This window comes from Rhinatrema bivittatum, chromosome 15 (assembly GCF_901001135.1).
Source record: "Rhinatrema bivittatum chromosome 15, aRhiBiv1.1, whole genome shotgun sequence".
NCBI lineage: Eukaryota > Metazoa > Chordata > Amphibia > Gymnophiona > Rhinatrematidae > Rhinatrema > Rhinatrema bivittatum.
The window spans coordinates 70,720,909-70,736,030 of record NC_042629.1 but is presented as its reverse complement, the minus strand read 5'-3'; the positions used below and the strand labels follow the sequence as shown (position 1 = coordinate 70,736,030).

At 46.9% G+C, this 15,122-nt stretch overlaps 1 protein-coding gene across 1 annotated transcript; it reads right to left on the bottom strand.

The window, feature by feature from the left end:
- Positions 1–141: 141 nt before the first annotated feature.
- On the bottom strand, positions 142–14,825 carry C15H1orf174 (chromosome 15 C1orf174 homolog). The gene is made up of 5 exons (XM_029578644.1): positions 14,678–14,825; positions 12,500–12,613; positions 8,701–9,219; positions 5,021–5,164; positions 142–3,627 (listed from the first exon to the last, which is right to left on the bottom strand). The coding sequence occupies exons 1-4, from the start codon at positions 14,690–14,692 to the stop codon at positions 5,045–5,047; spliced, it is 768 nt and encodes a 255-aa protein (XP_029434504.1). The 5' UTR covers positions 14,693–14,825; the 3' UTR covers positions 142–3,627; positions 5,021–5,044.
- Positions 14,826–15,122: the final 297 nt, after the last annotated feature.

Here is a 15,122-nt window from a genome sequence, read left to right as displayed (position 1 = left end):
ACCGTTCTAGAAACTCTGACAAAGTTTTCCAGGCCGGGCTCCATCTGATGCTTGTCCTTGGAGAAAAAGGTCATTCGCCCTCAATGCACCCCCCCTGTCCAGGCCTGAATATGCACACAAGCATGCGATACTGAACACCAATTAGGTAAAAAATGTACATTTTTAATGAAGACACAAGGGAATTCCATACGTTTGTACAGCACGACTGCAGGCCTTCACTGTTCATACATTATTCGCATGGACCCTTCGGCTGCTGTGCTCCCTCACTGGGAAGGGCTCTCATTTCTTTCGTTTAACAGGCACTGAAACCATTTTAAATTGTTTTAGTGCCTGCTAAACGAAAAATGCTCCCCACCCCCTCCCCAACAGTACTGAAGAGCCCCACATTCAACAGTAAATGTATAAAGCAAAACTACAACACATCTATCGCAATGATATATTTAAATTTGTGTTTGTGAGGATAAAAAAAGGTAGAAAGTATTTACAAGTCCTCTCCTCAATCAGCAGGAAGCTAAAGATGTGATGCCCTGCAACATCCCTTCCCCCAGCCTGTGAGGTTCTTACATTTAAATCAATTATGCAAAACAGCCGATTCATTCAGGACATCTAAAGCTGTGCATTTACTTACCAAGTTATCAGGCAAAAAAAAAAAATACAGAAAAAACATTTGCATCAAATTCTCTCACTGGTCAGAATGCAAAACAAGAAACCATCACCCAATTTTTGCCTTCCAGTTTAAAAACCAATGATTTTTTTTTTTTTTCAAAAGGTGTCATGGCTGGTAAAGTTGATTAGTAAAACCACTCTTTGCAACTGGCCAGGGATACTGTCATTTTATGTACTGCACTTCGATCTGGCTCAGCCATCATGTTAACAGTCCGTGTCAAAGAGCCACAGAACACTGCTCCTTCTGGAAAGCAGTATATGTACCCAGCGACTGGTCACCAGGTGTAGCGGTCATCTAATGGCTAAAACTGCCCCCCCCCCCCCCCCCCCTCCACAAGGGCTGTGAACGCTGGCACTGTGGCAACCTCGGCCCTCCTCAGCTAAGGAGCAGAAGAAGCAGGGGGTCAAGTAGCAAACGAGGCCATTGCCAAATTCTAGTTTTACAAACCTCAATGTTGTTCCTTTAAATTAAGAACAACTTTTTATCTACGACAAATACTTTGTGGAGAAAAAAGTCAACTGCAAAAATAGCTATAGTATTTTTATAGTGAAACTGTTGCACAGGAAATTTCAGGCTATGTAGCGAACTACAGTAATGGTAAATTGTTCTGTGCTCTTGAAGTTCAGAATGTGGTCTGGACTCTTGCAGAAAAACATAGCCCAGAAAAGAATCTAAAGAAACTCGATATAGTGTGTTTAGAAAAGGCAGGGGACTCGAAGGATAAATAGCTAGATTGTCAAAGGCACTTACTAATTTAAATTTAGGACCTTTTTATAGGAAAATCTGCTACTGCTCCCAAGTTTCACACTTCCGCTAATTCAACCCCTTTGGGTACCACCATGGGTCCAACGTATGTGCTCAGCTCTCGCAAAAAAATCTCAACAGGAACCCACAACAATGAAGTTTTGCTCCATGAGCGCTTAAAGCCCTCGCAGGTGCCATCCAGAGAATAACATTTTTGTTGGATCAATAGAAAGTTGGCCCCTCCCCAACCAACCAAGACTGCAGTTTATCCCGGGGCCAACAGCTACAAGAACCGCAACGGAAGAAAAGCTTTCGAGGAAGCTTTCGCACGTGCGAGGGTTTGGTAAAACTGAGGTTTGGCAAACCTCTCCGGAAAACACACACAGAGATCTTCTCCCACCTGCTGGTTCCCTCCTGCCGAAGGCGACCGCTTCAGATAAGCTGGTTGCTATATTACGCCTGACCCTGCTACAAGGCTTTCAGCCACACAGGGCCTGATATGTTCCGGAAGCCCCCACAGAGCAGCCCATCCTGATACAAGCCTGACCCAAGGATTTCTGCCCGACCCAGGACTTTCTATCAGCTTGCATGGTAATCTGGTTACATCCTTTCAAATAAAAAACAGCCGCTGCTGGGGGAAAAGAGAATACACAGCCTTCCTGACATCAGTAAAAGTTCTCTGCAACTCCACTTCCTACCACTAGGAAAAAAAAAGTGTTCATGCCATGGTTATGAATTATTTCCAGGAAACTAAGCAAAGAAACCAGCAGGGAACGCACCCCACCTCCAAAGTGAATGGTTTATTCCCATTAACACAGCAAAATCGGAAGATACTTAGCTCAAAGCTAATCTATGAAATAGGTGAAGCACAAAATGTTTCTGCAGAGGTCATTGTTACTAGCAGTTAAAAAGTTACAGTGAGGTCTGATTTAAAAAAAAAAATAAATAAAAAAGTCCTCTTGCCCTAGTTGAGCAGCTCTGTCTGGTCCGGTCAGTGGGCCCAATGTACTTATACGTGTTGAGAAAATGTGCAGCTGGATTTCAAGTGCACATTTTCTCAAACAAGCTAAGAAAAAATTAACATAGTATCTACACAAGTATCGGGAGTTAAAAACATACATCTAAAAACGTCTTCCGGAAAAATTATATAAGTGCACCTTCTACCACAAGCCATGCTTTATGCAAACCAGCATTTTGAGGCACAAAATATGGTTTCTGCACGCAAACCAGGTTTTGTGCGCCTAATTCCTAGTTAACGCGCACAAAACACCTTTGAAGCATGACCTTAGTTAATCCGCATAAGATCTGCATCCCTCCCTAAAAGTTGTGCACAAAATCTAAGTGAACAGCATAAAAATGTATCCTCATAGGTTGTGTGCAGAAAACCCGCCTAGAGTACAGGATCCCCCCCCCACATTCAGTTCCTTAAACACCCGTCCCAGAAACGTTACACCTGTCCCAGAAACGTTACTCCATCTCTGATCAGGAGTTAATTTTCCAGCATTCAAGCCTACGCATCTCTGCACCGGAGAGTCATAACCAATGCCTCGATTAACGAGCCGTGCACATTTTCACTCCGACCTGTACATGTTTTTGGGCACAAAGCTCCTTGCTGTATGAGGGGTAAAGATCTACACACAATCAGACGCTGACCGCGTGTGCCCAGCCAGTGAGATGTTCATTATGGTAGGAGAGACATCACCTGATGGAACTTAACCCCCTAAAGCCCCAACGAATGTGGAAACTGTAGGTAACCTGCTAATCATGCTAAACGTAAAAATAAGATTTTAGGGATGGATTCCCCCTATATGGGAAGACTGTACCTGTAACAAGCATTAGGGGAGAAGGGTGGAAGTCTCAGTCACCGAGCTCAGTGGGGCCTGCACCCCCGGCTGCTGTATGATCAGTAGTACAGTCCCCCATCAGGGCCACCCTTCATTAAGAGATTTTAGCTCTTTTACAGTCCAGTCTCTGATTAAACATTTTAAGTTAGCAGTATAAATTATAGATTAACTCACACCTGTGTGAGACAAGTATTTTAAAAAAACTGCTTTTCAGTAGTTTTACTAAATTTGTTAGAAACGATTTGATTCTAGGGAGGGTGGCTTCGGAATCCTGCGTTCATGTAGCATTTTCGGAGCGACGTAGAGAGGGACTTTTCTTCCATACTGTGTCATAAGCAGAATATTCAGGTCCTCAAAGTCATTTTAAAGCCCCTGCAGAAAAACAAACAAAAAATGCAAAAAAGACATTTCAGCCGATGAAGCATATCAAAGATCAGCACAAGACCAGGACAGTTGGAAAATGGGAAACAGAATTAAGAAAAGGCACGGGGAGTGGAAAAGAATTGACCGACTGTAGCTACGTAACCCTCGATTCAAATCTTAGAATAGAAAACATTTCAAGGTAAAAATAAAACGCGTCATGAGTAGTAATGCATGTGTATTGTGGCTATAAAGCACACTCATTTTAATAATTAAACTGAGGGTGTAAAGCACTTTTATAAGCCAGTCCTTAAACTGATCTAGCATATTTTCTGCAGGAAGGTTTTTCAGAGCTTGGTTTTCTTTTAAATGAGCATTTTGCCATCACAAGACGTCTGCATGTGTTATCTATGTTATCTAAGTTATTTAGTTTCTTGCTCTGTTTCTGCATTAGTTTCTTGCTCTGTTACTGCATTTATGTTACATACTGTTATTTGTAAAGGCTTCTGCCTATATATCTTATGGTTGTAAGTTACTTGTAAACCGGCACGATGTGCAAACGGCTGTCGGTATATAAAATTAAATAAATAAAAATAAAAAATCTATGAAACTTGAGATCGAGTTGTGCATCCAGGAACCTCATTATTCTAAGATGTACTAAGAGCACCGCTGCTGACAGGATATCTGCAGCCTAAGAGCATAAGAACATGCCATACCGGGGGCAGACCAAGGGCCCATGAAGCCCAGCATCCTGTTTCCAACAGTGGCCAATCCACATCAAAATGACCTGGCAAGTACCCAAACATTTAAACAGATCCCAAGGTACTAACGCTGGTAACAAGCAGTGGCTGTTCCTTATTAATAGCCGTTTATAGGCATCTCCTCCGGGAACTTATCCAAACTTTTAAACCCAGCTACACTAAATGCCTTAACCACGTACTCTCAACGAATTCCAGAGCTTAATCGTGTGCAGAGTGAAAGCATTCTCTCTGATTTTGTTTTAAACGTGTGCTACTTGCTTCATTCACATGCAAATGAGACTAATGGAAACTTAACAACTATTTCCATATCTGTGAGGCAATTGACATTCAAAGTCTGGAGAGAGAAGAAGGCAGGAAATTCTGCACAAAATGCAGAGGAGCAGCAAAGATGTTACAACAGCAAAGGGCCTACAGAGATGGCGTGTCCATGCGAGGTCTGCCACTCCCACCCTCCCCCAATCACAGGAGGCAAAGCCTGGCACCGCAGCTATCAAATCCCGTTTCCGATGCCGCAGTGCTAACCCACAAAATAAAGAAAGGTGCAGGAGTGTTTTTCAAAACAATCTCCTCTTTTTTTTTCAAGCTGCCATGGCCAAAATAAAACGAGCAGGGCTGGTGTTAAGTTCTATAAAGATCACAGGTACCTGGGGGGGTCTCCTGGGCTGTGCTTAGAGATCTTCTTCAATATAGTTGTCGTCATCCTCATCCTCCTCCTTTGCTTTAAAGTGAAGCTTCCTGAATTCCCTCCGGCTCATCGAGGCATGGCTGGGAACAACCGGTGGGATGTCCTTGAAGGATAAGTCGAGACGAAGCATTACTAAAAGTAAGCTTTCATCTCTGTGCGAAAGTAGCAATCATTGCTTTCGGCAAGGTTAGTAAAAACCCTTTTCTATTTAAATAAATAAATACATAAATAAACCACTGGAAACGTAGAACTTTTTCAAGTCTGCACAAAAGACAGAGGAAGTTTTGGAAAATTATATCAAACCACACTAGAGCTACGTCACTGTCAAGTACTTTATACTGCTGGGGATTGCTGGGAAAATAAACCATATCAATCAATTTGATAAAATCAGCCAGTAAGTTTCAACAAATCGATGCAGGGACCCTGAAGTTGCTCCATTTCCTCCACAGACACTAAGTGGGAAAAGAAAATTGGTTCTTACCGGCCAGTTTTCATTCCTGAAGTACTACAGATCAGTCCAGACACGTGGGCTTTGCATCTCTAGCAGCAGAAGGAAGCAGAGAACAAAAACTGAGAGGCACTGTTAGATAACCCAGTGCGCCTCCTGCAGTCCCCCAGTATTTCTCTGTCTCCAGCAGATGGTAGGGGTGCAAACCTGCAGTCTGGAGTTTTAAAATACAGAAGAGTATAGAAGTCTCTTAAATTCTTGGAAGAAGCGAAGAAAGAGGGTCCCCGAGGCGTTAGGTCCCTTCGTGGGCCACCCCTCGGGTAGAGCAGGGTCCCTGAGATGAGAGGTCCTCTCGCCCTCGGGCTAGCAGCCAGGAGCAGCGTGACTTTGCACAGCTTGGATTAGAAAACAGGTCAGCAAGAGGCGGCAAAAGGGAAGAAAACTGAACTCATGTAACACGATATGGCAGGAAAAATCCAAGGCAACAGGTAACCTGGGACACTCGCCAGTACCGTAAAGACACGGCTGTCACGCAGCTGTGGGTGCCTGCTCCTTTCTGGGAAGGATGCCAGAGCTGCTGCCACGAGCAATGTTAGGAAGAGAGCAGCTGCCGCCATGGCTCCGGCGGGATTGTCCTGCCCCGTCCTGTCATACAAGGAATGAGAAGCTGCTGGGGGGGGGGGGGAAGAGTACCTGGAAGATGTGGGTGAGGAGAGAATGCCTGAAAAGGCAAGAGAGCAAAAACCAAAAGAACCCCCCCCCCCTCCACCCTCGCACACAAAAGTTTTTGTGCCTCTCCTAAGAATTTTTGGCTGGTGCCTAAGTATTCCACAACTAATTTAGGATTCAAAAAAAGTATCACACATTCCCCCTTTGCTATGTGCCACAAGGCTGGTTCTAGGATAGGGGACCTACAGCCTACACATCTGGATTCAGTCCTGACAGAGCATTCAAAGTGGGCACACTGACACACATCTGGATTCAGTCCTGACAAGGCATTCAAAGTGGGCACACTGACACACATCTGGATTCAGTCCTGACAGAGCATTCAAAGTGGGCACACTGACACACATCTGGATTCAGTCCTGACCGAGCATTCAAAGTGGGCACACTGACACACATCTGGATTCAGTCCTGACAGAGCATTCAAAGTGGGCACACTGACACACATCTGGATTCAGTCCTGACCGAGCATTCAAAGTGGGCACGCTGACACACATCTGGATTCAGTCCTGACCGAGCATTCAAAGTGGGCACGCTGACACACATCTGGATTCAGTCCTCACCGAGCATTCAAAGTGGGCACGCTGACACACATCTGGATTCAGTCCTGACCGAGCATTCAAAGTGGGCACGCTGACACACATCTGGATTCAGTCCTGACCGAGCATTCAAAGTGGGCACACTGACACACATCTGGATTCAGTCCTGACAGAGCATTCAAAGTGGGCACACTGACACACATCTGGATTCAGTCCTGACAGAGCATTCAAAGTGGGCACACTGACACACATCTGGATTCAGTCCTGACAGAGCATTCAAAGTGGGCACACTGACACACATCTGGATTCAGTCCTGACCGAGCATTCAAAGTGGGCACACTGACACACATCTGGATTCAGTCCTGACAGCGCATTCAAAGTGGGCACACTGACACACATCTGGATTCAGTCCTGACAGAGCATTCAAAGTGGGCACGCTGACACACATCTGGATTCAGTCCTGACAGAGCATTCAAAGTGGGCACACTGACACACATCTGGATTCAGTCCTGACCGAGCATTCAAAGTGGGCACACTGACACACATCTGGATTCAGTCCTGACCGAGCATTCAAAGTGGGCACACTGACACATCTGGATTCAGTCCTGACAGCGCATTCAAAGTGGGCACGCTGACACACATCTGGATTCAGTCCTGACCGAGCATTCAAAGTGGGCACACTGACACACATCTGGATTCAGTCCTGACAGAGCATTCAAAGTGGGCACGCTGACACACATCTGGATTCAGTCCTGACAGAGCATTCAAAGTGGGCACACTGACACACATCTGGATTCAGTCCTGACAGAGCATTCAAAGTGGGCACGCTGACACACATCTGGATTCAGTCCTGACCGAGCATTCAAAGTGGGCACGCTGACACACATCTGGATTCAGTCCTGACCGAGCATTCAAAGTGGGCACGCTGACACACATCTGGATTCAGTCCTGACCGAGCATTCAAAGTGGGCACGCTGACACACATCTGGATTCAGTCCTGACCGAGCATTCAAAGTGGGCACGCTGACACACATCTGGATTCAGTCCTGACAGAGCATTCAAAGTGGGCACGCTGACACACATCTGGATTCAGTCCTGACAGAGCATTCAAAGTGGGCACGCTGACACACATCTGGATTCAGTCCTGACAGAGCATTCAAAGTGGACACGCTGACACACATCTGGATTCAGTCCTGACCGAGCATTCAAAGTGGGCACGCTGACACACATCTGGATTCAGTCCTGACCGAGCATTCAAAGTGGGCACACTGACACACATCTGGATTCAGTCCTGACCGAGCATTCAAAGTGGGCACGCTGACACACATCTGGATTCAGTCCTGACCGAGCATTCAAAGTGGGCACACTGACACATCTGGATTCAGTCCTGACAGCGCATTCAAAGTGGGCACGCTGACACACATCTGGATTCAGTCCTGACCGAGCATTCAAAGTGGGCACGCTGACACACATCTGGATTCAGTCCTGACCGAGCATTCAAAGTGGGCACACTGACACACATCTGGATTCAGTCCTGACCGAGCATTCAAAGTGGGCACACTGACACACATCTGGATTCAGTCCTGACAGAGCATTCAAAGTGGGCACACTGACACACATCTGGATTCAGTCCTGACAGAGCATTCAAAGTGGGCACACTGACACACATCTGGATTCAGTCCTGACCGAGCATTCAAAGTGGGCACGCTGACACATCTGGATTCAGTCCTGACCGAGCATTCAAAGTGGGCACACTGACACACATCTGGATTCAGTCCTGACAGCGCATTCAAAGTGGGCACACTGACACACAAGTTGTAAGCGACTTGAGCTAACATCATTTCTATTGTTCAGACTCCTTTCTTGCTAAGCTTAAAACACTAACTACTCTAGAGCTAACAAAAGGCTCAAAGAAAAACACTTTTTTACCTGCATCAGTTCAGCATTTTCAAAAAACCGCCCCAGGGGCATGGGCTGGTTACTGTCCTCATCCCAGAAGACACTGGAGTCCAGCTGAAGGGGATTCCTCAGGGCCTCCCTGCTCTCCGGGTCGGTCACGTTCAGCCGCACGCTTCCGTCTCTACTGCCGTCCTCCTCCAGGGCAGGCCGGCCCAGGCCGGGGCCGCCAGATTCCTCGCCTGCGGCAACCAGCGCTCCCACCTCTTCAGCCTTCGGCAAGCCGCCGTCGCCTGCGGGGGCTGCCCCGGTCCCAGGGGCGCCGCCCGGGCTTAGCTTTGCGATTCTTCCCCCTTTGCCCCCTGCGGTCACTCCGTCGGCGGCGGGGGGCCCCCCCGTAGGCGGACACTCGAGAGCTGCGCTGCTCGGGGCCTTTGGAAGAGCGGCGCCTGCGCTTTCACGCACGAGGTACTGCAAGTCCGCCTTGGCCAGCGAGCTCTTCTCACATTTCACCTTTTTGAGAGGACGCTTGTCAGTTCTGTGTGAAGACGCCTAATACGAAAGATTCATGGTCAGAGCTGTTTCAAGCAACTGAAAGATTTGTTAGGCCAAGAAAACATTTATTAGATCGATATTGCTGGTGCATGAATGCTGCATTATAATTAGCTGAATTTACGGAAAAATGAAGGCATCGCTATACTGCAAAACGTCTCCTGGTATAAATGAGATTTTAAAAGGAAAAATGTGGTTCTTATCTGCTAATTTTCGTTCCTGTAGTACCACGGATCAGTCCAGACCCCTGAGTTTTGCCTCCCTGCCAGCAGATGGAGACAGAGAACATTTTACCGACACTGCTACTTAATCACGTGTGCCGCCTGCAGTCCCTCAGTATTAGTCTGTACCCAAGTCAAAATCAAAACAAAATACCAATACAATAACTAACATCCTCTGAATAAAGCAATGGGAAGTGGAAACCTAGAGCTGATAACCGCGTCTACACAAAACCCTGTGTAGGACTAACAAAACCTGTGCCATTCTTCAGAGTAATCACAAAAACAGACTGAGCGGACTCACCAAAACCCAGGCAAGTCTCTGGACTGATCCGTGGTACTACAGGAATGAAAATTAGCAGGTAAGAACCAAATTTCCTTTCCCTGTACGTACGCAGATCAGTCCAAACTCCTGGGATGTACCAAAGCTTCCCTAACTGGGGGTAGGACTGCAAGAGTCCCACCTGAATCACACTTTCCCCAAAACCCCTGGCTTCTGGGGTTTGAACATCCAAATGTCTGGTGAAAGTGTGTAAAGACTTCCAAGTAGCTGCTCTACGGATCTCTTGCGGTGAAGCTTGCTGACACTCGGCCCCGGTGGCCGCCTGAGAACGCACAGAATGAGCCCTTAACCACTCAGGGACAGGCAGACCCCGACAGGTATACACGGAGCTGTGCAATTGTGGCTTTTGACCCTTTTTGCACCACTCCACAGCACAAAAAGATGATCGGACAAGCAGAAGCTGTTCATGACCTTCAGGTACTGCAACAACGCACGCTTTACGTCCATACGTCGCAACTCTTTTGCCCGAATCGCCATAGGATGGAGACTTGGGAAGGACGGGAGCTCCACCGAGTGAGTTAAGTGGAACGACGACATCACCTTCGGCAGAAAGGAAGGAACCGTCCTCAAGGAGACTCCTGAATCTGAAAATCTCAAAAAAGGCTCCCTACAAGAAAAGGCCTGAAGCTCCGAGATATGTCGAGCCGAACAAATCGCCACCAAGAAAACCACCTTCAAAGTGAGATCTTTCATAGTAGCTCGTCTGAGGTTTGAACGGGGCCGCACACATGCTCTTAAGGACTACATTAAGGCTCCAGGAGGGACAAGGCTTCCGAATCTGAGAACGCAAATGCTTTGCTCCCTGGAGGAAACGCACCACATCCGGAGGTGTAGCTAAAAGATGCTCCTTGAATCTTACCTCGAAGAAGGCCTAAAGCCACCACCTGAACCCTGAGGGAATTAAAGGATAAACCCTTTACCAAACCCTTTTGCAGAAAGGTTCACATAGAATCCACCCCTTGCTCTGTACACCAGGCCTCAAAAACTGTTCATACCCTCACATATGCCAAGGAGGTGGAAGCCTTCCTAGACTGTAAGAGTGTAGCGATGACCCTTTCCAAATAACCCTTATTCCTCAATCACTACTTCTCAAAAACCAAGCCGCTAGACAAAAGGAAGCCGAAAATATGGAGCCTTAATGCAGGAGATTCGGCAGATGAGCTAGCCGCACCGGACCATCCACTGCTAGGTCGATCAAGTCTGAAACCACAGATGCCTCGGCCTCTCTGGCGCAACAAGAATCACGTCACCCGGATGGACCTTTGTGCATCACAAGACCTTGCCCACCAGCGGCCAAGGCGGAAAACCGTAAAGTACATCTGTCGGCCAAGGTAGAACTAAGGCATCTACCCCCTCTGCTCCTTGTTTCCGTCTTCAATTGAAGAACCGCAGGGCCTTGTCATTGCGGAAAGTCACCATTAGATCCATGCATGGCATGCCTCATCTGCGAGTGATGAGGCACATCGCCTTCCTCTGACAACTCCCACTTCTCTGGGGTTCAACTTATCGGCTCAGAAAATCCACTTGCACGTTATCTGTGCCCTCTTTGCTGGCCTTGGGCTCCCTGAAGCCCCTTGCTCAGCTCTATGCCGGCACATGGCTTTCCTGGCCTTATAAGCTTTATGCAGTAAGAGGACAAAATCAGAGGAAAAGGTAGACAAGGCATCCGAGTCCTCCAGGGGATCCTCCTCCCCTCCTGAGCGAGGCCTCTCAGTATTTTGACCTCCTCCTCCACGGCCCGCAAGGCAGCTGTGAATGTAGACAAGATGGCCCCACCAGAACCTAACAACCCCCCTGGGAGGCAAACACGCTTAGATCTGCTAGTCTCACTTTTTTTTTTTTTTTTTTTTAAATCTCAGACTGCAGGTTTTGCACCTCCACCATCTGCTGAAGACAGAAATACTAAGGGACTTTAGGTGGCACACGTGGTTAAGTAGCAGTGACAGTGTCTCCATCTGCTGGAGGGGAGGCAAAACCCAGGAGTCTGGACTGATCTGGGTACGTATAGGGAAAGCTTGTCAAGATCCCTCAAACTATCAGCTCTTCGTTTTCTGTTTGGGTCTTCTTTTTAGCCACGCCGTAATATCTGGTGTTTTCCTACTTTTAAGGTCAAACTACTGTTTCAAAATATCTCCTCTCCTGCGTCTCTCTCCAAATGTTTATGACCTGTCCCTTAGTTATGTACATCTGCCTGCACAGGGCTCCGACAGGGTGGTATCCTGTTTTACGTCGGAAGTAGCTAAGTCTGTGAAATGTGCAGAAACTGAACTATAAAAAGGTATCCTCGAATGAAAGGTTGCTCAGAATGAAAACAGACAAGCTGCAGTGATTTTTTAAAACCTTTTAACTGTCAAAATGGGTTACATATGCACGTTTTCTAGTGCTGCCTGCAGCAGGTTACTGTTTACAACCCTGAGGAACGCTTGTAGAAACTGAACTGCTGACCAACACAGCAGCTATCGACAAGGACCATGCCTGTCATGGGACTTGTGATTTTAGGCCTCTAACCAATCAAAAGATCAAGAAAACAGCAACTTTCTCAACCACCACCCCAAAAGTGTCTTCAGTTAAAGATATCTGAAGGCGAACTCCCATCGAGGATTTATACCAATGACTTCTCTTGTCAATCTAAGAAATGCATTACCATGATTGTTCTATCTATGCTTCTGACAGACTTGTATTCCTAAGCATTAAAAAGTGGCAAGACTGTGACTTTTACCAAGCACACTGTTCTTGTAGACCGGCAAATGTCAGCCTCCTGATCAGATGACGACTGATCTGCTCCGTAAGCTCTGCTCTTCTGGCGTGCTGAGGATCGCCTGCCATCTGTAAACTGAATCACAGACGAAAAAAAAAACATTTTGGTCAGAGAGTTTAGAGATTATATAAAGCAAAAAGTTACAGTTTTATGTAGACCACTGGATTTTTAACTAAAAAACGCATTTTAGCATACAATTCAAATTAGAACTATTAAACAGGAGGCAGCCAATGTGCTATTCTTCAAATTGCTTGGCACTGACGGTTTTTTGCGATATCATGCTGGTTGCACGCTATGGAAACACCTTATGCCATGTCAACATTTACCATCCTCTCCCCCACCACCACAGCATTCCAAAACTCCTACCCTGGGGACAGTCAACACTGCCTCTGAGAAATCAAAGGAACGAACATTAAAGAGAAAAACTTCCGATAAACTTCCAAAGGTATTCATAACATCCTAGTGACTCAAAACAAAACAACTCTCGGGCCGATGCAGTAAAGTGCGCTCAGGCTGAGCCCCTGTTTGGCCGCGCGTTTTCGGCATGCTATTTTTACCCCTTATACAGTATTAAGTCAGAGGCCCCAAAAATAAAAAAAAAATAAAAAAATTCTACCCGCAGGTTGGAAGACGGATGCTCAATTTAGCCGATGTCCATTTTCCGAACCCGTGGCTGTCAGCGGGTTCGAGAACCGACGCCGGTAAAATTGAGCGTTGGCTGTCAAACCCACTGACAGCCGCCGCTTCTGTCAAAAAGGAGGCGTTAGGGACGCGCTAGTGTCCCTAGCGCCTCCTTTTACTGCGGGCACTAATTTGCATACGGGCCGATACTGAATCGCACGCCCAGGACACTGGCCTGTGCGCTCACTGGCTCTCCCGCGACTTTCACTGTATCGGCCAGTCTGTGAGCTCGCTGCTAAACACACACACACAAAAAATGGATAAACTATGCACAATCACCAACACACAGTCTAAATTCGTATGAATGCTGATAAATGCCAAACTCACAATAGCATTCAAAAACAATTAATAAAAAGACAGTTTTTGCAGCATTTGAAAGACTCACAAATACTGCTGCACAAACTGCCTCTTTAGAGGTAAAAAGAAAGGGATTTTTCAATTTTTTTTTTTGCTTTTTTTTTTTAACTATGCACAATATCAGAATCTTCCACATCCCTATTACTGAATGACCTCATGCTGAGACCAGACAAAAATCCCAAAACACAAATCCACATCCATCTCTTAAAAAAAAACGGATGAACCAAATATAAGCCAACACAACCAACAAGAAGTATTTTAACAGATGATTTAATCGGTCTGCTTTGCCAAGAGACATTAATTACATACAGCAACCTGTCCCCAGTAGGGTTGGGTGGCAAGATGTTAGCCCCTCTCCACCCTCCTACCAAAACAGCATTCGGTCTCAGCCAAAAAAGGACAAGCGCCATCCTCAACAACTCACAGCTCCAAAGCCTGTGCTTGATACTACACGTAAGTTACATTTATTACCTGCCTTTTCAGGAACGATACAAAGGAATTAGTGATGCATAAAAGCCATAAAGCCATGAGATGATGTTAAATTGTAGGTAAACCAGCAGGAGGACCCTAACGAACATCTGCAACGTTTGCATGAAATGCAAAGCACAACACCGCGAAGTCATAAATCAGGTAAAATTACGAAAGTCACCTTAAAAAGTACATCCGATCTTAGTCCAAACGCCGCGAAAATGAGTTTTCTCTGTCCTGAGACGGAGTAACAATATTTGGGACAGGCTACGGATTTTGCAGAGGCGGAGAAGACGCGTCCGAACTCTGGGTGGAGAGAAGAGGCAGAGAGAGAGAGAGAGAAAGTTTGTGTCTTTGACGGGAAGGGGCGCAAAACCTCATAGGAAAACAAAACCCTAAAAAAGCGCAGAGCAGCAGCGTCGGCAGAAGGGTCCGCGGCCGGTGCCTGATGCAATGGCCCTCGCCGGAGGGAGTCGCGCTCCCCGGGGACCCAACGTGAGCTCAGCGCGCCCGCACCGAGAAGCCACAACGAACTCGCCAAGGGAAGCTCTTTATTTCCTTATTTACTGCGCACGGGTCGGGGGGGGGGGGGGGGGGGGAGGATGCCGAGGAGTGGCAAAGCGCTGCCCTCACCTTTCTGTTCCTCATAGGGAAAGGCCGCTCCCCGGTCCCGGTCCCGGCGCTGTACTCCGCTCCTGCAAAGCAAAGGCTGCCGCGTGAACCGGGGAGGGGCGGAGCTTAGGCGTTCCCTCCACCCAGCGTCACCCGTAGCTTCGACCAATTACGGCGTCGCACTGCCTGCGTCAGGGAACGTCGCCCGCCATCTTTGTAGGGGGCGAAGACAGCTGCGCGCCCGGGGCGGGGGGGAACAGGGGGCCATGTTTGAGTCCAAGCGGTGGATGTGAGAGGGAGAGGAACAAAACGGTTTTTCACCAATGCCTTGACCTATGTTTGTAATGACAATTTAGACTCCAGAAAAACTCCTAAACTCGTTATTTGTCAAGACACTGAGATTATCCATTACTCAGACTTGAAAGGATGAAGAGACCTCAGAAGATGGAAATCCGCTCAACAGTAT